Genomic DNA, 22751 nt, shown 5'->3' with positions numbered 1-22751 from the left:
TTCTTTTTTTTCCTAATCCTGATGACTCGTAAGCATTAAGCATTTTGATATTTTCACAGTATTTATATAGCTCCTATACCTGATCAAGAAGATATGGAGATCTAACTTTCTACAAATGGAACTGCTGATCAATTTCTAACCTGTGTTTATGTTTATGTTTTAAGTGATTTCATTTAGGTTTACAGAAAAAATTACGACAAAACACATCACTTTTAAATGACTATCAACTGTCTTCTTTATTCATAAGGTTCCTGCAATTTTATGATCCAAGTTCTTTTTCCTGGGGAAAAAAACACAGCTTTGTACCTTTTTTAGAGGCATTTTTGAAAAGACCATATGTTCAAGTAGTAACAACATATTGTAGCTATGAAAATGTATGCTACAATATCCCTCGTTATTCTTGTTACGTACCTGCCTGAGTTCACTTGCAGAAAGATGAAGTCTCTCCTTCAACTCCTCGCCAACAGTCACATCAAATAGCACGGACCATTTGCCGTCCATGAAGGTGACTGGAACTGAGAGGACGGTGCCATCTGGGAGATCGTAGTACCCTACACAAGTAGCCAAAGACTATTACATTCCAACTCTAGCTAGATCAGTCAAAGTCACAGCTAGAATTTGAAAGTTTTGTCACACATTGTGCTTGGCTGCATCTTCACCTGGGCAGAGTACACCCATAGAGAAGACCTCATCTGGACCACAAATGCCATTCCAAGCTTTTAGGACAGTGACAATCCCATTGGCAAGCGACATGTCAGCTGCACGGCAGGTCTTTGAAGCCACAGCTGCACGCTGACAGCGTACCAAGTCTTGAAAGTCTGTTTCCAACCATTTCCTGGAAGAGAGAAGGAGGATTATTGGCTTTTTTGGCATATCCCAGCACAGGATGCTCTTGATCAGAGCAGTCAAACTGCTTGGTCAGATGTATTGTGCAATCAACACTGGCACAGAGCTGAGTCACAGCAGGGTGCAGTTTGGTAGGCAGTTTTGTAATTTGATGGTAGATGAGTGCCAGAGCTTATCATGTTCTGTTTGTTTAGCCTGCCAAAGTGCCCGGTGGGTGGAGTTGACCGGTAAATAGCATGCAGAAAAGTAAACACAACGAGATAAGCCTATATGAGTCCAGTGTATAAAGCATACTAATAACCACCTATACTTTTGAACCAGGAATCTGAAGCACTACTTTCTTGAGTATTTCCATTTAATGGAACTTCATACTTCTACTTCACTACATCTCAGAGGAACATATTGTACATTTTACTCCACTACATTTATCTGACAGCTGGCTGTATGGAGCCTTTATTTTTATGTTGGTGAACTTGGGGTGAATATATATATACATAATATATTTGTATTTTTACTTCAGAAAGGACCTGATCATTTCTTACACCCCTGGTTATTACAAACCTTTCATGAAGAATCTTTTCGACGGGTTGGGAGAAGAAAGCCGGTCCTTTGATTGCCCCATCATAGTTGAAAACCTTCGCCCTCTGCAGGTCAACATAGAAACTACCACTGATGTTTCCCCACACAAGGACATTTGTCACATCTAGAGCAGGAAAGGGAGAAATGATTTGTCTTGCACTGAAAGTGATCATGCATAACTGCAGTGGGAATGTACAGTAGGTAAATCAGTTTCACCAGAGAGAGAGACAGAGAGAGAGAGAGAGAGTTTATAAAAGCTACCTGATGTCTTCACTTTCAGCTTCTTTGCAATGATGGCTCTGGCTTCATTCTCCAGCTGTGTTGCCATGGTGACAAACTGGTGGCTGTCGATGGAGCGTGCGCTGTCCAAAAGGAGTGAGCATCTCAGGTTGACGAATGAGTCACCAGACACAATCACCTTCACCTCCTTGTTGGCCCTTGTGTCGATGAGTCGTCCATACTCTCTGTACCTGTCTGAAATCCCCTTCACCGTTTTCTTCTTCTTTTCCTCCTCATTCTCATTCTTTGTACCATCAGACCAACACTCATCCAGCAGTAGAATGACATCTGCTTCTTGGAAGGCCTGTCCCAGGTCTGTGTGAATGGTAACCTGTTAATAAATAAATCAGATGGCTTTATTTTCCTTATGATGAAGTTAAAAAAAAGGGGGAAAAAATACTAAAAATCCTATACTTGATGGAGCAGATGTAGTGCCAGGTCCTCTGTCTCCATCCTCAGCTGCTGCAATTCCTCCTCATTCCTGTCCAGGTCCAATAGGTGGAGGCTGATTGTAGAAACATGGGGAAACACCTCAGCCGAGAGCAGATTTGGGATCAGGAAGTGGCAGGCTGGGCTGAGAGCACTGGAAAAGTTTGGAAAAATGCTGACACACTTGGAACCTTCCCATAAATTCCTCTTTTTCTTTGGTTTCAAGTTTTTCTGACCAACCCACCTGCTGATCCATATGTGAAGGGGTTTGATAAGACTCAGACGATGCTGCTCCTCTACAATAAGTTTCATCTTGGTTTCAAGATTCTCTGCTGCAACACTCAGCATTATATCTGTAGGCATGTCTGACGTGATGTTGTAGTAGTCCTGCACAACCATTGATATAAGAAATTGTCACATTTGGAAGTATAAGGTAAGAAGTGAAAACCTAATGTATGCCTACCTGACAATGCTCTAGGAAGTCATTGAACCCCCCTAGGAGCATCCCTTTCCCTCCTTGGTCCACCAGTTCCCTCCAAACCAAAGGAGACTCCTCGTGTTTCCAGCCATTTCTGTTGCAGGTGGCCTCCAGCCATTCCTAACAGACACCAGTGAGATGTCACATGAATTAGATGACAAATAAGTATAAGAAAAAGTGCACAAAATCTTACCTTCCACTCATCTGGGAGGATGGAGATCTTATGGACCCTGAAGTTTGGCAGAGATCGATGTAAAGTGTCTGCTAATAGTTCCGCTTTCGCATAATGTGGGCAGTCTGCTTTCCCTAAAGAGGTTGAAATCATAGAAAGTCATAAATGTGATGTTTTCATATGCAGTTAAATGCTACAAGATAAAGAAGTAAAGTCAAACTTCACCAGCAAGCACAAATTTTGCCATTGCGTCTGTTGCTAGGAAACGGGGTGTGTTGCGCTAATTTGAATCCGTGTAGGAAACACCAAACTAAAAAAACATCAGGACCCGCTATGATGACTGTGAGACCTATCATTGATAAAGGTCACAGGTTGGTTTTATTAAGCGTAACATAAACATTATTTTTGAGACATTTTATATTAGCAAAAAACATTATTTATTACATTTTGAAAGTACGTGCTGTGTCAAGTTGACAGGGGGACTGAATATGGCGACGCACACAGCATAAAGCTGCAGCGTGTGGTGCTCGCTAGCTAACATGTAATGTATCTGATGTAGCTCTGTGTCTCAGCTGTTTCTGCCAAATATCACATGGTCCCGTCGGTACTATGCGTTACTTTGGGACAATTGTTTCTATTTACTCTCGCGGTTAGTACAATAAATAAGGTAGGAGGCTAGTTGGCTGACATTAGCTAATGTAAGCTAGTCATTTTTTTCTTAACTTGAAGGAGGATGTCTGTTGACCTTGTTGGAAGCCTGGTTGTAGCACTCTGTTATACATCATTTGTACTAACTACTTAGGTATTTTAACAGTGTATGCGGCCAGGAATGTAAAGTGGAGACAGTCGGATAGTGAAAGTAATAGTAATAGTTGCTATTACTTTAATTAGCTTAACACCTGACGTCTTTGTTTTGCTAGCTAGCAGCTATTTGCTCCACACAGGAGACGTGCTGACATTAATGACGTCGTAGCGTGTTATGTTCACCCTTTTATTACAGAACAATGTCTCTCAGGGTGACAGAAGAGGTCATGAGACGGAGCCTGCACTTTTGCAGCCGCAGGTTTCTTTGGCATCTTGGCAGATTCCCGTTGACACCGTCAATCACAGATGCGTCTGCCTCCAGTCAACAGCTGGCACACATTTGGCGCACAGGGCAAAGTCAGACATGCCTGGCTAGGAGTCTTATCAGTTCAGCGAGGTTTTACTCCCACGATAGTCATCACAGTGAGGTCTTCGAAGAGAGGGAGCCCGCTGAGAGCCAAATTGATGCCACAAGGCAAGGACAGTGGTCGTCCGCTTTCAATGACCGCTTGATGCGCTGTGGCTCCCCATCGGAGGTGTTAGACCTCACCTGTCAGTACGCACCCACATTTAGACAGGTCAGCAACTGCCTCACCCACATGCGGTCCACCACCAAGAAGATCTCCAACGAGCAGGCTCGCCTTGAGCTGCAGCTGATGTTTGAACATCCTGCATTTGAGAAGCTGCTGCAACTGGCCATGAAGAGTGTGCGCTACATGAGCAGCGAGGACATTGCTCATTCTCTCCTATGTATGGTCAAACTGGGTGTTCCCCAACGTAGCCGTGTGGTCCATACTTTCCTCCGAGCCAGCCAGGTAGGCAGTAAAAGATTGTCTAACAGCAAGCAAACATGTTTTAAAATCGGCATTATCTTTTAACGTTTTGTGTTGTTTTTATTGTCCTCTATCAGGAGAAACTGAATGACTTTGATGAGAAGGGCCTTTCCATCTTAGCCACCTGTCTGGATCATATAGAGGAGAGCACCCCCAATGTTGCTGCACTCAAGAAAGGCATGAGGTCAGGATGATTAAATGATCGTTAGCCAAAAATAAGCAAGCAATGCATCATCTGACACACTTGAGGCCTTTTTTTGTTGTGAATCACTAAATTTTTATCACCACTTCTTCAGACTGATTTGCATTGCTGTTTGTTGTGGCTGTTTCCCAGGCTGGTAGTCGAGGCCCGTCTTCCCAGGATCAAGAATGTTGTGCTTCTCCAGACCATGATGCGCGTCATGGGGAAAGATGCCCCACTGAAGCTCAAACACAAACTAGAGGTTGGTTTATGAGTCGTGTTTGTGACGATATTAGGTGTTCAAATCCCTGTGTATGTGATTCTAACATCATCCGGGATTATGATTGCTTACTCTTGTGTATTTATATAGTGCTTTTCTAGTCTTAGCAGCCACTCAAAGTGCTTTACAACACATGTCAGCATTCACCGATTCACACACATCCATACACTGGTGGCAGAGGCTACCATGCAAGGTGCCATCAATAACTATTCTTGCGCAGTCACACACCAATGGAGCCACTGGGAGCAAATTGTGGTTCATTATCTTGCATAAGAACACTTCAACACTGTGGTGACCCCATAGCAGTGATTTATATTTTGCTATATTATAACTTTGCAGTACTTTTTAACTTCGGGTCATGACCATAACAATAACAATATTGGATTATCCCTCTCCATCCCCCCGAAGAACACTTATAGGCGGACTGCTGTCCAGGTCCAGACCCAAACACCATCCTGTCCAGACCAGACCTTTAATTGATTGTTGAGGATTATTACATTTTTAGGGAGCATTTGTATTTCAACCGGCGCAGCATTTTTAGCCTTTACAGGACTAGTGGCCTAGGAAACTCTCACACCAATTGCTTGCATTCTAAATAATCTCACAAGATGCTTCTCAGCCAGTCAAATCTGTGTATTTTGTTAAGCATTATGATTTGAGTCACACGACAGACAAGATGAGACACAACAAGTGGAGAAAATAGACAGCGAAAACAAGCTGCTTATCAAGAATGGACTCTTCAGAAACAGTATGTCATATATCTGAAACCATGGTTATTATCAAAAGGGGCAATGTGAAGCGCCAAAGTGAAGGCACAGGAAATAAAACATTTTATGTGGCACTGAATCATAATGCAAGTTAGAAATTAAGCTGTTCTGGACCTTTGACTTTGGGGATTTAGGTTTTAGGAAATAGGGGACTGTTAAAAGTTAACAAATCGCTGACTGTATGTATTTCCACATTGGCATTCATTCTACACTCTGCTTCCTCCAGGGAAAAGCTTTATCAATGACAGACCAGTTCACCCTCCCCAACACCCTGTACATGATCTCCACCATGGCCACAATTGGTTTTTATTCCAGACCCCTACTGGATGTCTGCAGTAAGACGATCAAAGGTAAAATATTTTCTGACAAGATAAAAATTGTATGAATTATAATGACGTCAAGAAATTGGAAAACATCTTGCCGTATTTTGCAGAGCTTGCAGGAGTGTGTGGTTATCCAGTTAGATTAACTTTTAAACTTTTGTGTTATAGTCTTGTGTTATAGCTCTACCAACCTGCTATCCCTCTTCTGTTCCTCTTCCACATCTGTTCTCTCTGGTAGAAAACCTCAATGTAATCCCCTTCGGCGGACAATATAGACTTCTGCTGTCCTGTAAGCAACTGCTGTACAGAGACATGGATCTGCTCACTGAAATGTCAGACTACGCCGCATCTATGATGGACATATGGTCCAACAAACAGGTGCTGCAACTGACAACTGTTTTCTCACCCCTTTTTCTGAAATGTTAAATATGAAGTCATAATTTACATTTTACTGCTCTTTCATGCCTGTAATCATATCATACAAGCATTTGTTCTATGTAATAATATAGGTCATATTTGCCTTCGTTTCTGGACAGCTAATGCCCTTTTCCTCCTCTCCGTTCAGTTGCTCATCCTTCTATCTGCGTTCGAGAACCTTTTCTTCTGTCCCACTGCCTTTATGGAGGCGTTTGCTGAGAAGGTGATCGCCAATCCAGACTCCCTGACACTGAGAGACCTCCTCTCTGTTCTCAAGGCGTACGCCTCTCTTAACTATGATCTGCGGCACCAAAGACAACAGTAGGTTGCTCATATGTCTCCATCTGAAAATCCTACTCATACACAGGCCCTTAATGCACAAGTTTGCATAAAGTTAACTCAATAAAGCCATCATCTGTTTTTAAATCTGCTGTATTTGCTGTCTTTCAACTTACTTACGTCTTTGTTCAGATTGGGAGATGAGATTTGTGTGTCCAGCTATCATCACCAGCTTTCCCAGCCTTGCATGCCACTTTGGTTGTAGCAGCTCAGCCACTCTGGTGCACTTCGGTCACTCTGGATTTGACGATGTGTTTGTGTGATATATTTGAGCGGCCACAGCTTTCAAACTGAGACTTATCTGAATCCCAGTTGGATTTTATTGTTAACCACCTCAAAATGTGTCTTGGATTTGGACAAATCGCATATCATGTGGTTGTGTTTGCCATCCAGGCTATCTAAAAACAATCTGGATATCCCCAAATTAAATAGATTTGGGTTGGCAGTCTGAACAAGGCCTTAGATGGGGGATTATAAAGCAAAGGCAGTGTTTGGTACAATTCAGTTGAAAGAGGGGAAAACCCAGAGAAAACAACTTTTATATACAATAGATCAAGGCATTGTGGCGTGTGATCTTTATCAGTATCATCATGATGGTAAGGTGTTTCATGATAACTATGAGGGCGCCAAAAGCTGAAACCCTTAGTCTGAAAAAACAGTAGTTCTTTATGCTGGAGTTTCAACTTTAAATTTTCATCCTTTCTCTGTGCACCCTGGAAGATGGTGAAACCCCTACTCTGCTTCTACTATGGTTTAAAGACACGCGATCGAGATAAAAGGGAGAACAACAACATGCACAATTGTCCCATATATTTTCAAAACAGAGCCTGGCAGTGCAGTTTGTCAGGCAGTAGGATGTGTAGAAAAGAATTTCAAGGCCAATCAATGCAGAAAGCAGGTAGAACTGTCAGGTTGTTGGTTTCTGAAAGTTTTTCTAATTTTTCTCTGTAATCATTTTTTTCTTCAAACAGTCGATGTTGCATAATTTCCATGTCTGTCGCTCATGTTGCTGTTCCAGGTTCCTGGATAGTCTCACTGGGGCTCTGGTCTCCTATCTGCCCAGGATGTCTGGGTTTGAGTTGTTAAAGACCGTGTACCACCTGTGTCTACTGGGCCACTTCCCCTCTGCACCACTGGAGCAACTCCTGCAGAGCAGCACACTGGAGAACTTTAAGACTACAGGCAAGATAGTGGACTCACTCACACATGAACGGTCCTGCCAATCTATTCTGTCTTCTTCTTCTTCTTTGTGACTTATTATCCTCCATCTTTTTTCTTTTGACTGCTCATGTGAAGTGAAGCTGAGTTAAAAATAGGCAAAACCTTTTTGTCTTTGTCTTTTTGTTTCATCTTCTGTTCAAATTTCATCTATCTGAACTTTCTCTGTTTCGCTACAGTGCCCAGGTATCTCAGTAACCATGAGAGAATGTTTCGAACGGTGGACATATGCCTCCGTCTCGACCGTCCTCAGCTCCCTCAGCACCTGACTGTCCCCCCGTTTGTCCTGGGCGACCCCACCCCCAGCAGTCCATCAGACAAGCCGTGGCTCTTGCAGAGCCTGCGGAGTGTCTTGCGGGACCAGGCAGACACAGTTCTTGAGGAAATGGTGGTGGTGGAGAACTCTTACCTCATAGGTAAAGACAGAATCTTGGAAGACAGAAATTTAGTTGGAGTCATGTTTATGAGTCTTCGTTAAAAAAGCCAAGACAGGCGGCTAATTATTTTCTTCCCATTGTGATGATGACCCTAATATCTTTCACTTAAAGAAAATGGCTGTCTTGGAAACTGTGATGCTAGCCCCGTCTTTGTGTGTGTTGACTCTTAGATGGTGTGATCACCAAACCTCTGACAAACCAACCCTCTGTGACTGAAGCGAGTGCAGGAGAAGCTTGCTCTCCAGCAGAGAGCAGTCAAAGGTAAGTTATCAGCAGCGGCTTCAGCAGTGGTATGTTACTAGCACGTTCTTTTTCTGATTTATTGTGCTTATGTCATGTTTGGTAAGAGAAGGTGGGGAGGATGTTTGGGCATTCTGCGCTGTCAGTGTCGGGCATTGACGCACACCATGATCGTATACGTCGTCATGCAGCATACTGTGGTTATGATAAAGAGTGTCCAAATATAATCAGATTAAATAGATGAAATAAAATAGTGCTGCAGAAGCAGGGCTGTTTGTCACTTATATTGATCACCACACTGATAACTGGTACTACAGAGTTTGAATACCATTTTGAACTATTTTAAATGATGAGCTGAGAAATCAGTCACTTGCTTTTACTGAGCAGCAAGGTTGAAAAATAGGTGTTAAAAAAATCATAAACAGAAATTTGTTTTCTGTTTTCAAATTTTGTGCAAAAAATTAAAAATAAAAAGTTTATCCACTTTTACTTAAGTTATAAAATGTAATAAATATTAACTGAGTTTATTAACAACCTTTGGAATAGTTTGAATATAACTTTGCATTTACTGTTTTTACCATTTTGATTTTTGTTAATATATGTACTTTATTGCACAAAAGTCTTCTTCTTGGTGTCCTTTTGTATGTATTTGTGTGTGTCGTTAAGATACTGGAATTTCTAGCCTCAATATCGAAACTATCTGTTTCATATCATGTTGGATACCTGAAGGAAAAAATGACATGACATTGAGGGCATAAAATTTTAGATTTTTATTAAAAGATAGATAAAACAAGGCTTGTGTACTGTGTTAAGCACAAAAGCCTCTACTTTAAGTTACTTCATGAGGCGATGTGCCTATGTGGGCACTACAGCGATGTATATGTTTTAAATATTCAGAATTAATATGTGTTGATAATTTGCTAATTGGTGTGTAACTCTTCACAGAGATTCTCCTCAGTAGCCATTTAATTTCATGTAAAAATAAAAATAGCAATACACTTGATTCATAGAGCACTTTCCTTGACAATTTTACAAAGTGCTTCACAAAACATAAATTACAATAACACAGTAAAAATAAAATATAGATAAATAGTTATAGAATAAGATTTAAATAGAGATAAAAGTTTGTGTTTTTTTTACAAAAGATTGTTTTAGGAAGAGATTTAAAAGAAGTGACACATTCAGCAAATGTAGCGTTTAAGTCGTTGCAGAGTTTCGTGACCCGAGCCGGATCGTCCTTAGTCACCAGTCTTGCTCTCAGAAAGACCAGAAAGCATGTACATACTCACCTTTCTTTCTCTGTCTTTCTCATTTCTGCACTTAGATCTTTAGTCTGGGTTTAGTTAAATATTCTGTTTTAAATCAGTTATTCAGTCTGCTGGTGCATTTTGCCTGTGCAACTCCAACCAAAATGGTTCTGATAGTCTGAGGCGAACAAAAAAAATAGTAGAAATACATTTCAATAGTTTGTTGTTTGTGTTGCACAATGCGTGTTCTTAACTGTGACTGAAATTTTAATTATGAGTACAGATTGTCGCTAAGTGTGCGTCAAAGGAAGTCAAAACTACAAACGCAGCACTGTCTCAGTGAAAAGAAAGCCACAAGTCTGAGTCTCCGGCTCAGGTTTCACATTTTTTGACATTCTTATAACGAAACCTCAACTTTCATGCTGTCATACCTGCACCTTAATTCAAACCTTGACCTTTTTAAGATGAGAAACCCTTGTCTCGGTGTCCTAGAATTGCAGTTATTTGCACGCCACACCCTTTTTGCCATGGTACGTCTCACCCTCGTGGTCCTCTGGCTGCTATGACTCGTCATCTGAACAGCCTGGGATATGACAATGTATTGGTGAGACTCAGAGATCATAATTTAATATTTCTACATTAAAAAATCTGTTATGCTGATGTTGTTGGTAACTCTTTATAATGACCATCATCAATAAATGGTAAAATTATAGTTAAACTAGTTCATGGTTATTTGACTGTTAACAAACAGTGAATGCTTTGTAAACCATTTCTTATACAATATAAAGATTTATAGACATCAGTTACAACCATATAATGGCCATCTGAATAATGTTTATAGATGAACTACACATTATTTATGAACAATTTACAAATTATTATACATCAGTTGCAACTCAATAAACTATTGCTTAATAAATGTTTTATAAAGCATTTAATTATTTGTTAACCGTGAAATAACTATCAACTAAAGTTTAATTAACTGTTAATGTACTGTTATTTAATGATGGTTATTATAAAGTCGTTCCATAACTTTATAATACAGCCACATGTTATTTTCAGGTTTGATGACCGCTGCAATGAACAATGCACTCATTTCTTCAGAATATTAATATTTATTTTTCCATTATTTTGTTCTTCCATGACAATAACTCACTGACATTTCTACTCCTGTTCTCCAGGTAGTGGAGCATGTGATGCACGCCATGTCTGAGGAAAAGAGGATGGAGTTGCTCAGTAGACAGATTTTTCCAGAACGCCATAGATCAGACACACAACCAGAAATGGAGCAACTGGGATCTTGAGGACAGATGTCAGTGTTTAATGGATGCCAAGAGCCAAACCAGGCTCAGTAGACTCTCAACCTGTGCAAATGTCATGATCTTGTTGTGCATGTTGAAGCTTTGAAGGGATGAATTTATTTAATTATTTGAATGAATGTGTATGTTTTGTAAAGTTTGTGAAAGAGTCTTTCTTCACTGGAAGAGTCACTTTATAGAAAGGGGAAAAATCTGCTATCGTGAGCCTTTTTGCTTTTAATCATCTGACCCTAAAACGGCTTGAAAAACTTAACAGAAACAATATGTTAATCTTGCTGATGCTTGTGGTAGTTGATGAGTAAGATCAGGCTGCTGTATTACACTCATAAAACCAGTGTGCGCACTTGCAGTAACTGCACAGAAACTGCAAGGTGAGCAAGGTAAACGTAGAAACCCTTTGAACCAGCCACATCTGCAGAAAGCATGAGGAAGGGAGAAGAAGTAGAGGGAGGAAGACAGGAAACGGTGCAGATTGTTATTGTTTGAAGCGTGCCTCTCCCTCTTGTATATCTGGTTCTGATCATCCTCGGTGATGGTAACTATCCGAGAACACAGTCTGATTTCTTAGAAATAAGAGCGTGCATACTGAAGAGAGAAGTGTGATGTTAATCGGTCATTTGAGATTGAACCTGTAACGGCTCTTTTTCCATTCTGAAAATGTGGTCTCTCTTTATCATGATCAAATCAATCACACAGGTTTACAGCGCGAGAGAACTCTTTACATGTGGTTGAATCCCCTCATTTCAACACCACCTTCTGTTTCGACCACAAAAGCAGGGGTTCCAACTACAGTTTATTGTGTTTGACAGGCAGAGACAGTGAGTAGGTGAAACAGGAAATGAGCAAACCAAAACTGTTGGCTGAGATGTTTTTTTTTTTTTTATTGTTTTTTTCTATACAACTGTAAAAGGTTTGCTACTTCTGTTGAAATTACTGGCAGACAGCCTCAGGCACAATGTTCCATTTAGGGCAAATATGACAGGGATCCCTCCATGTTTCTATAAAGTAATGATGAGAGGTGTGCAAGTAATCCCATGATGCTCAGGTAATCAGAAGTGTCGTGGGAATGGATTTTGAATCCCTCGATTCTTCTTGCGGTCCCTCGCTGGTTTGGGTTTGGTGTTCATGTAGTCACTCTGGGAATCTGTCTTCCTCAACTTGAGCTGTGACACACGTGAAGACTGTTAAACAAGTGAAGCTTACATTTCAGAATACCAACATTTTTAGGCTTGACTGAGTATTTTAAGGCCAAGAGAAATAAATATTTACAATAAGGTAAACTGGTTTTAAGGTATACTGTGGTATGGAAATTGACAGTTAATAATAATAATAATAATAATAATAATAATAATAACAAGTGCCTAAAACCTTATACAGTGGAACCATGATATTATCTGAGATGGTTATTGTACCACTAAAATCTCATATCATTGCAGCTCTAGAAAACATGGATACGGATACATACATGGATAATTTTCTAAATATTTTTGAATGAATCAAAGAAATTAAAGCCAGCTGTATAAATTAAACGGGGAAAACAAAATTCATAAGTGACCATCTTTCAAGACTGTCACTAAATTTACTGCATAGATCAATCCATCCATCTATTGTCTGCACGGGCACATTTACAGGGTCGCAGGGGTCGGAGCTGAACTCAGCTGACACTGGACAAGAGGCGGTTTACACCATGGACAGGTTGCCAGTTCTGACAGAGGAAAAGTAATCACTCACACCTATGGGCAATTTAGAGTCACCAACTAACCTAACCTGCATGTCTGTGGACTATTGGAGGATGCTGGACTACCCGGAGGGACCCCACACAGACATGGGGGAGAGCATGACAACTCCACACAGAATCAATCCGAGCACCCTTTCACTGTGAGGCTACAGTGCTAACCACTACTGTGCCGCCCTAATGCAAAAATGTCTTGCATAAGAGATCATTTGGATTTGTTTCTTGGCAATCTGACGATATGTGTTATTGATCTTCATGCAATATGAGAGTATGTACACAAATAACTTTATACAAATGTATTTATATTTTAATTTCCCTCTTAATCAAAAAAATATTTGCTCCCTGTTTCACTGACGGCGAGACAAAAAGAATACATTAAACATCAAATGAACACAGACAAGTCACTGGAGTCACCACATCTCAAGTTAAATCACAAGTCTTTAAATTCCAAGCTGACAATCAAGTCATCTATTTTCTGTCAAGTCAAGATGAAAGTCATCAAATCACTGACTCAATTCCATATCTCTGTTTCCTACATCCAAAAGGTCAAAGAATTTATTTGAAATGAAGTTTGCTGTGCTGTTTAAATACTGTGTGTTAAGTAAGTAAGTTTCAAACTCAAAATTTCAGGCTTTTTTGTGTTTGAAGAATAACTTACCCAGGTGAAGATAGCGATTACGGTGACAATTATGCTGTAGACGCTGACAATTACAAGAATCAAAATCAAAATCCATTGCAATCCAAAGTTTTGTTCTCTCTGTGCTGAAGGAGTCTCAGGGATTATATTGCATTGGTGTCCTGGAAGAAACATATTCAGAAAGGATTCAGTGGACTGGACTGAATGTGTACACAAAGTTATAGATGTGCCCCTGAATGGCACTTGTTTTAAGGAATAGTTACCTTTCACAAGTACGAGGATCAAATCACTTCCTTCTGTTATAAAGGGAGGAGGGAACGAGACTTTCCTCTTACACCTGTAGAGGCCATGGTCGCTGGCATTCACTTGAGTGAGCAAGAAACTGACCGATTTGTCATCTGTGTTGTGATGCAGTTCCACATTCTCAAAGTACGGTGCATCACAGTTTTGTGCACCATGGTTGCATGTACCGTTGTAAATCAGTTTTTCGTTTTGAAGAAGTTTGTATGTCACCATTTCTTCTTCTGCTTTAAACTTTGGACATGGCACGGATACATTTACTCCGGCAGATACGCAGACAGTTCTCAGGTTTTCTGGAGAGAAAAGATGTGAAAATGATTCAGGTTGCAATTTTATTCTGATTTCTGATAGTGGATGTCTCTTCCACACACACATTCAAATCTACTATCTCTCAATATTTGTTATGAACAAAGGCTTGCAAATATACCGCCAATGTGACTTTTCAAAACTTTGAATTAGAGAAAGATAGTGTTTTCTTGTTGCAGTGAGTTGAGTCAGGATGTCTATAACCAAACACCTTTGCAAAGGAAATGGCTTGTCACGGCTACAGCTCCAGCAAAGATTGATTTATTTGCATTTAATCCCACTATCTTTGAATTCAGCCTTCGAAACTCAAACTTGTCATTTCACAGCAACTCCACCCCCACTGGAATTTGTTAAATAATAGCACATCTTGAGCACATTTACCTCTTTTAAGCAGCCTCACATTTCACCTGAAAAGCAGGCATTTGCCATGTGAGTGAGTGGCATACTTGAGTCACTCAAAAGGTTGTGGTTTAGGTGATTTAGTGCTATTTGTTGCGCGGAATACGTGTCTGAATGAAGGCCTTCTGCACTATAAACCAAAATTGTTTTTGTATTTTTACAAATTAAACATGTTTCTCTAGCAGTTAATACACATATTCAGTCAGCATCAAGTGTATAGCATCAGAATATTTTCACTATACCCTACAAACGAACACATTTTTCGTCCTTATGACTCAACTTTCCATATTTTAGGTACCTAAACTAACCAAAGCTGTCAACCCAAGAAGACAATACCCACCCTGAACATCTACTAGTACCACTACAGTTATTATATAATCCACCCACATTATTATTCAAGTTTTACTACATTACTTTTGAGGGTGCTAACCTCAAGAGTGTTAAAACCCACTGAATATGAAACCACATATGCTTGGTAAAGTTGGAGTAAGTAGGTAGTTTTTTTTTTTAATTTTAAACAAGCCATTTCAAAATGATGCAATCCCCCTTGTTAACCTGTCATCCCCACTCTCCATTCACTATTAGTAGAGAAAGTGCAGAGACAGAGAGGTTGTTTATTTGAGTATTTTAGCCTGTAGTCGGCCTGACTCAATGATCCTTTATCTGACTGAGGTTTGCGGATGTTAGAATCTGTGGCCCTTGTTTGAAATTAATAAATTGCCTACTGACAACAAGCATATGAATCACTAAAAGCAAGAATTTGTGTGTTCCAGTAGAACTTACCAAAGCAGCCGCGGTCGCCCTGAGGCTGACTGGCATGAGACAATCTGCAGCACACAAGGATCATGAACACCCAGCGAGCACTCATCTTGATCTTTTGCACAGAGAGTGTGAACTTGCCTCCAGCAGCAGAATGATGCCCTCGAGGCTTTTCCTCATCACCTAAAAACTTCAAGTTCCTCAGACTAAATGTACGCTGCAGACAAATCTGATCTGTCACCCCGATATCATCAGCCCTGGTTCCGTGCATGCGTTCTTCTGACTGTAATGCATCATATCTGCCTCTGATTGAAGCACTCCCACGGTGCTGCAATGACTGAACCTTACACATCCTCTCTTGAAGGAAAACATCCTGTGACATAGACTCCTCCTCCTGTGAAGTTTCCATTCTGTCCCAGAGTTTTGTGACATTTGAGGTCTGAAGTTGTGTTACTGTAAACCAGGTTCATGTATTTATTTAGACTTAAAGGTCATTGCAGGACAGTTCTGCTCCTGTCGAGTATTTTGGAAGCTGCTGTATATTCAATGTAGTGTTTTATACTGTGTCTGTATGTAGAGACAAAAATGTGTATTGTTTGCTTGTAAATACTTGTTAATGTTTTTGCCAGAATCAATTTTTTTTGCATGAAAGCAAAGACCTTGGTCACAGAAGGAATAGTGCACAGATGTTAAAAGCTGTAATACTAACATTAAGTGCAAATGAGCACTGCAAGTTAGATTATAGAAAATATACATGCCATAAATGTTTGTATTTTCTGCTGGGATATGGTATGTGTTTGAGCAGCATGTGAAGAATAATGTTGCAACCACAGCTGGAGGTGGAGTGAGTGACCAGAAGTGCAATGACCCAGTGTGCCATGTGGAAAGGTTTACTAGACACAATGAAGAGCACCGAATAGACATTAATGACATTTGTGTGACTGCGAAAGTGTCATTGCCTCACAAAAAGACAGAGGTAGCCCAAAGGCTGACAGGCAGAGAGAACATGTCAAGGAGATGTGCTAAAGAAACTATCTATACTGTATGAGTCACTGAGTGTGTCACACTCACACACTAATATATGTAGGTGAGAGAAAACAGTACTGTGTTTGTGCTGTAAGAGAAGGTAATTCCTTTCCATGGTGTAGTGAGACATAAGTTCTGAATCTTTGATTTTTGACTTAAAAACCCACGTCTGCAGCCACAAAATGGGGTTGAGTGGATTAACCATTAGCTTTCTCATTCCACTAGATGGCAACAAAGCACTTTATTTTGTTCAGCCTGTTGATAACATGTTATTCTGCTACAGGAAAGGAAGAAAACTACTGGCTACAGTCCTCTAATTGCAACATTATTTAATTTTGCCTCAATGCCCTGTCCTGTTGTATGCAGTTTTAACAGCCTAGAGCAGGGATTAGAGACCATGAAAGGCTAGAAAATATTTACTTTGTGTGGCAACACATGGTGACAGATTCATGGGATTGTGAAGTGAGGATTAAAGCATTTCAAAAAATGTTTGTAAATTCTAACTCAGAAAAATGGATGAGGGGGATTGACGGGTTAGTAATTCCATGTGTCCATATGGATGACACGTAATCTCCTAATCTGGAAGAAGTCCCATTTGTCTGGCGGTGGTTGTGGTGATGGCTTTAAGTGAGCATCAGCAAGAATCCATGCAGAGCTCCAGTGTGGTTAATGTGCAGCTTCACTCATCTTACTAGGTTTTATTCATTTATTTATTTATCTTTTTATGATTATTATTATTATTATTTTTATTACATATTTTACCTTCATTTTTAAATTATCTTTTTTTAGCATTTTTTAGCATACTTATTATTATTATTATTATTTGTAGTAGTAGTATTGTTATTATTATTAATAATAATAATCTACTACCAGTGACTACAGGGAATAACTACTGGATGCTGATGCTGCCTTCACTGCTCCTCCAAAACTCCGATTTTGTCAGGTTTGCATTGAAACGACAAAATAAACAGGCGAAATAGGGCATTCAATTGGCATTTGTACCGATTAATCAGCAAAATATTGCGCTAATATGTGTCAGTTGATTAACTCGGGCAACGAGGCATCTTCTATCTTTCCAACCGATATCTAACATTTACCGAGATCTTTCCTCTTCTCTGTTACCATTTCTAATATGTGATATTTTCGACAGGCAGTGAAGGCAGCTTTGGGATCTGGGCTGGACAGGAAACGACGGAGACGCGCAGCGTGTCTCCTCCTCAGCTCCGGGAGGGAGAGAAGAATGGGAAAGAGACTGGGAATGTGTATCTAGACGAGGCAGCGTGTGAAAACATGACAAGGGACAGTTTTTAGCTTTATTCCTATTTGAAACAGATAATTACACATATCACATCAGGAGTTTTCCTTCCTCCCCCCCCCCCCTGAGGACAGGGATATCTGGCTGCCATTGGAGAACACAGGAGAAAAGAGGACCCGCTTTGTGAATCCCATTTGGCTGTAAGTAGATTCTTCTTTACTATTCCGACATGTTTTAATTCTCTAACGCCCCCTTTCCCTTTCTTGGGAAGGCACACTCAGAGACTTAAAATGTCAGTCATGAATACAGTTCAGTATGCCATACACAGGCAGCCCATCCTAGATTGTGTCCTCTGGAAAGGAGACGCAGGAGTAGCTGTACTGCATGTTTACCATACTTCCTAAAGAAAAGGACAGCCAGTTATGAAGAAACAGCCTGATGTGACTGTGCTGTCTGTTAGAAGCGGTGTCTGTGGTGTGGTGGCTGTGTCAGTGGGGGGCTTGTGTCCCCCCTATGCGGCCATTGAACAATCCCTTTCTTGGGGAGAAAGGGCGTGCAGCGTTCGGGCCGACTTGGAAAAAGAGCCGCAGCTTCACGGGAGAGGCAACTGAACGTGAGCCTATTGTTATGATGTATTTGTTAGTTATGTTGCCAAACCCTAGCGTTTGGACTGTGTCGTAGCCGGTTGGAGGTATTTTTTCAACCTTTATTTTCCTCCCCTGCGCCCAACTGAACAGAGAGAGATGTATAGTCTCCACCCTGTTTAACGGGAGGAGGCTATCAGCTTAATGGCCGATGGTTTGCTCGCGCTAATGTTTATATCCCACCGGGAATTTCTTTAAATGCCACATTTTATGTGATTAAGAGCCCATAAGGTAGGTGGTGATGTACTTAAGTGTGGTTGGGTTGAGTTCATTATTCGCCACCTCGTTCACTGCAACACTGTTTTAATTCCCTTTGTTGGGTGACGCCGCCGGATAACATGTAGCCAGCTTGACCAGTGGCTATTCCCAATTTAAGGCTAGCATCCTCTTTAGCTCGTACAATTAGCACATGTCCCCCCCAAAAAACTATGACGCGTTTTCGCTTTGTTTTGTCCAAGCTAAGCCTTGTGGATAAGTTAAAGCTCAAAGACATATTGTGTTTTTATTCTGCTGCTGCTTTACTGGCGCAAATGACTAATTAGAGGTTCACAAACAGCCGAAAGATTGTAAATTGCTTGAACACTCCTCCCCATGCAGACTTTGCTTGCAGTCAGACGTTAACACTGGAAAGATAATGGCCCTTCACTGACAGTGGGGTTCAAAGGTCATTTGTAGAGGGGCTGCACACCATGCCACTGTCTGGCAGATTACCATATGGGCCCAGGTTTTCACCCAGTAAACATTCCCTGTGCCTGTGTTATTTACACTATGACGGCCAGGCTCGGACAGCTTTTTAACGGCAACACTTCCATTAAGGGGTGACTACACAAAACAAACTGTATTCGCTCAAAAAAAGGCCACTAAGAAGCCACTTGGCCCGGCCTTTATTCCCCACAGTGGCATTATAATAGACCGTCTGTGTCCTTAAGGCACGCTTGATTTGCATCCTCAAAGCAATAGACTAGGAGCACATTATTCTGGGCATGGAGACAGTGCCACAACAATGCTACCCATTCGCTTACAGTGCAGTTAATGGGTCGAAAATAACTACTGGCCTTCTGGTCGCTTCCCCTCAGGCACATGCCTTAAAGCTTGTCATGTGTCTTGCAAAGGGAAAAATGGCAAGACTGTGGAGTCAGATTTCACTTCACTGTCTTACTGGTACTTATTGTCATGAGTGATGCCACAAGCACATCTGGAAAACCCAGTGATATTTTGTGTTTGTTCCTTTTGGGCATTTTCATTGCGTCTGTTTCCTGTGCTGTGTTCCATTATGAATGTGTTTCGTAAGAACTTCATTATCATCTGGTTGGGAAAATGGAGGGATTGGTCTGTTTTTGAAGTTTGAGGCTACTTTCTCAGGCTTATTTTTGCCCTGTGGTTGAATTCCAACAGGATTATTGTCGTCGTAGCTGTAGCAATATCACAGAAATTAAGTTCAACGAGTACCTGTTTGATTCGCTCTCATTCATAACAAACGTACTGTAAATATGCCAAGGACAAGAAGATGTTGTGATGGCATTGATGCAAACACCCAAACAACTCAAAAGGAAACAGTGGACATCATGTAACGGGGTCATACAAGACATTCACTCAGTAGACTTAATAGTCCTGAAGTCATTGCTTTCAGACAGTACAGCTCAGTCATAAAAAGCTCAGTCATGGATTAAATTTCCAGCCACGGAGGTAAAACATATGTTAGAAAAGAGCGTGTCATTTCACTACCTCTGTTTAAAAGCGCATGTAAGGAGTTCCTCACTGCCAGCTTTCTTTCTTGAGGCTATTGAGGAGAGAACCTAGGGAGAGAGGGGGAATATATTTTGGAAGAAAGCATCAGTTCAAAACACATAACCAGAAACGTGGTTTTCTCATTCACCCACTCTGTCTTGTTTTGCCAAAAGAGGAAAGGAAGAAATAAACCCCTTCTGCTTTCCTCCCTCCATCCCTCTGCTCCCTTTCATCCTTTTTTTGTATGCTTGATTTCCTTGGGATGTAGTTGATCAGATGAGAAAAACAGTTGTCAGAAAAATTCTGGCTTGGGGAATGATCCCCAAAGACCGTGTGCATTAGAGAAGAGAGATTTGAAATCTATTCTTGGTTTGCGTATTAGCATGTCCTGCGTGATGTTCTGTCTGTCTGTCAGCACTTTTCTGGCTCTGCCGTGCGAGTTGCCAGGGCCATGTCTGACATCCACCCATCTATCCATCCATCCACCCATGTCCTTGGGCACGAGACTTTCCTGCACAAAAGTTCTAGACCGAGACAAGTCTGGGGGTGGCGATGGTGTAAGTTTACCCAGGTTGTGTTACAGCCGGGGGGTGTAGGTGGGTAAAGGAGGGTAGGGGGAAGATGGCACTTCAAACGCAGCCTTCAACACTACCTGATGGAGAGCCGGAGGGTAGAGTGTAACCTGATATTTCCATTGATAGGAGGTACCTTGGCTTTGGGTTTGGGAGTGGAGGGTAAACTCTTAAAAAAGAAAGGCCTACAGGCTCCATCAGGCTCCTTGATGCCAAACAAGACGCCACATTATGGGTGTGTTGTGTGCACGAGTGAAAACGAGAGAAAAAGCTTCTGTGTCATTCCACTTGGGTGTGTCCCCAACTCTTTTCTCACCGGCACGTGGTCGCAGCCACTATAGGGCCTTGTTCTGGTAACATTTTGCTGACCTTTGGTGGCAGCTGCCCCTGCCATTTGGAAACAAAGACAAATGGGCTAACCAAGCCCGCCTGTAGCCTGCAAAACCTCTACTGTTTCAGAGTGTTGCTCTTCCTGTTAGCCTTTTCATGCATACTGTGAGACTCATATCAGTGCCCTATATGGCAGGAAATCAATTGTTTGAGATCCACAAACAGTGTTTTCTTTTGTGATGATTGATTTAAGGATTAAAGTAAGGAAGTAAGGATTAAAAAAACATGGACTTTAACTCTCATGTATATCCAGTATGTACTCACCATCATGAAATGTATGAAGATCTAGAGATGTGAAGGTGCATCATATCATCCTACAGCACTGATATATGGACAACCCAGCCTCTACCCTCTGGCTGCTGATCGAAGTAGGCAGAAGGAGGGCACCCTCCTCTCCTTTCAGGGCAATCTGGGTCCTTGTTCAGCAGGTGCACTGAAGCGCACAGGCGCACACACACTGCTATATAAAGACAAGTAGAGACACAAATGGCAAAGATTGACCTACAATTGAATGTCTTTCCTATGTTAGTTTTCATATCTGTGCCATTGGGTGAGCGGTTTCTCCCGGAGCACTTTGCAGTATCACGAGTGTATGCATTTTTAGTACAGGCCAGTTCTGGTGGGATTTACACTCTGAAAGGAAGAGGCCACTCTTAGATGCTTCAACATTGCTGGAAGTTATTGATTCATTGTTTTCAGTAGGGTTAGGCAATGTCTAACAAATTAGGATATGACGATGTCCACAATGAAACATGGGCGATGATTTTTGTGGTTGGCTAATTTCTATTTTTGAATGTATCAGAAAGGCTGTCCCATAGGAGAAAAGCCCACTTGCTTAAGCGAGGAGGGAGAATCCTCATCAGTTAACCACCATAGTCACCACAGATTGCCATTGTCGCTCTGACAGCATCCTCCAATGACTGGTTACCACCATCAGCGCTGCAACACTGAGTAAGTTAAGTTAAGAAGACAATAGTGCAAATAACGTCAGCACAATTAAAAGAAACACTGCTGCCACCAGTCTAACTGAGCATTTTAAGTTTGTGTAACTTTTAAAGACAGGTTTATAAGAAAATTATAAACGGTACATGGAGACGAAGTGCATCGACGGCAACAAAAGCCTGGCAGGCTTTTAAGATCACGATGTTCCAAAGGTAGAGGGCTCAAAGGTTGACTGCCAGCCATCAGAGATGGACGATGGCATCGTTTATTGGCCAAACCCTAGTTTTGAACATGTTATTTATGATGAAATGTAATTTTCCCTCAAACAGTCTTGTCTACCATTCTACATTTCCCACATTACCTTTTAACAACTGTCAGGGAACTGGTCTGCACTTGTTGCATCTAGTTGTGGGTTATAATTTGCAGGTGGAGAGAATGAGGTGCAAGTCTTAAAGTGGCGAAAAAGTGATGGTTGCACTCCTTGTCTGATATGTTTTCTTGTTGTGGCAGTAATGCATACTGGTATATACTGGTGCTACTATACTAGTATAGTGTAGCCTCTGCTACTTTGAGATGTTTGTTCTCTCTTTAAAATTGTTTTGTGTCTGTAGAAAACTGTGGGACACAGACACCAAAGTTTAACATGATCTGTTTTAGCTTTTATAAGCATTTTTTCAAGGAGATATTTTATCCATCAAATGTCATTAATAGGGTCTTGATCCATCTATTAAGCTACATAACCACCTTAGTCTGTCAGTCTTTATCTCCACACGCAGCTTTTCCATGACCTATTTTACTATATTTGATCTGATCTGCTATGCTATGATACATGTGCAGCCAGCTGTATTGTTCATTCATTAATTGTCCCTT

The 22751-nt window shown here is 41.0% G+C and overlaps 4 protein-coding genes across 9 annotated transcripts in view; 2 read left to right on the top strand and 2 right to left on the bottom strand.

Moving 5' to 3' along the window:
- Nucleotides 1-210: 210 nt before the first annotated feature.
- mdh1b (malate dehydrogenase 1B, NAD (soluble)) lies at nucleotides 211-3030 on the bottom strand. Its single transcript, XM_073462626.1, has 10 exons — nucleotides 3009-3030; nucleotides 2805-2917; nucleotides 2597-2731; nucleotides 2378-2520; nucleotides 2119-2287; nucleotides 1687-2035; nucleotides 1408-1549; nucleotides 660-835; nucleotides 412-551; nucleotides 211-280 (listed from the first exon to the last, which is right to left on the bottom strand). Exons 1-10 carry the CDS (start codon nucleotides 3028-3030, stop codon nucleotides 260-262), a joined length of 1410 nt encoding a protein of 469 aa, XP_073318727.1. The 3' UTR covers nucleotides 211-259.
- A 260-nt stretch (nucleotides 3031-3290) lies between these two features.
- Nucleotides 3291-11324, top strand: fastkd2 (FAST kinase domains 2). The gene is made up of 12 exons (XM_073462625.1): nucleotides 3291-3432; nucleotides 3784-4402; nucleotides 4498-4604; nucleotides 4755-4863; nucleotides 5875-5998; nucleotides 6210-6349; nucleotides 6537-6709; nucleotides 7746-7909; nucleotides 8125-8361; nucleotides 8553-8643; nucleotides 10362-10473; nucleotides 11051-11324. Exons 2-12 carry the CDS (start codon nucleotides 3788-3790, stop codon nucleotides 11171-11173), a joined length of 1995 nt encoding a protein of 664 aa, XP_073318726.1. The 5' UTR covers nucleotides 3291-3432; nucleotides 3784-3787; the 3' UTR covers nucleotides 11174-11324.
- Nucleotides 11325-12049: 725 nt separating this feature from the next.
- Nucleotides 12050-15657, bottom strand: LOC140992040 (uncharacterized). The gene is made up of 4 exons (XM_073462261.1): nucleotides 15349-15657; nucleotides 13824-14153; nucleotides 13582-13721; nucleotides 12050-12351 (listed from the first exon to the last, which is right to left on the bottom strand). The coding sequence occupies exons 1-4, from the start codon at nucleotides 15593-15595 to the stop codon at nucleotides 12238-12240; spliced, it is 831 nt and encodes a 276-aa protein (XP_073318362.1). The 5' UTR covers nucleotides 15596-15657; the 3' UTR covers nucleotides 12050-12237.
- Nucleotides 15658-17563: 1906 nt separating this feature from the next.
- raph1b (Ras association (RalGDS/AF-6) and pleckstrin homology domains 1b) overlaps nucleotides 17564-22751 on the top strand; it is a 48164-nt gene continuing 42976 nt past the window's right edge. For 3 of the 6 annotated variants that reach the window (XM_073462149.1, XM_073462150.1, XM_073462146.1), the window contains exon 1: nucleotides 17564-17805. The gene's annotated coding sequence lies outside the window, so the exon portion shown is untranslated. Of the gene's footprint in view, nucleotides 17806-18145; nucleotides 18219-18412; nucleotides 18481-22751 lie in introns of those variants that run through there. The other 3 variants (XM_073462151.1, XM_073462148.1, XM_073462147.1) reach the window with 3 other exon arrangements.

Source organism: Pagrus major, chromosome 24 (genome assembly GCF_040436345.1).
Source record: "Pagrus major chromosome 24, Pma_NU_1.0".
Lineage (NCBI taxonomy): Eukaryota > Metazoa > Chordata > Actinopteri > Spariformes > Sparidae > Pagrus > Pagrus major.
This window is presented reverse-complemented; position numbering and strand designations above follow the sequence as displayed.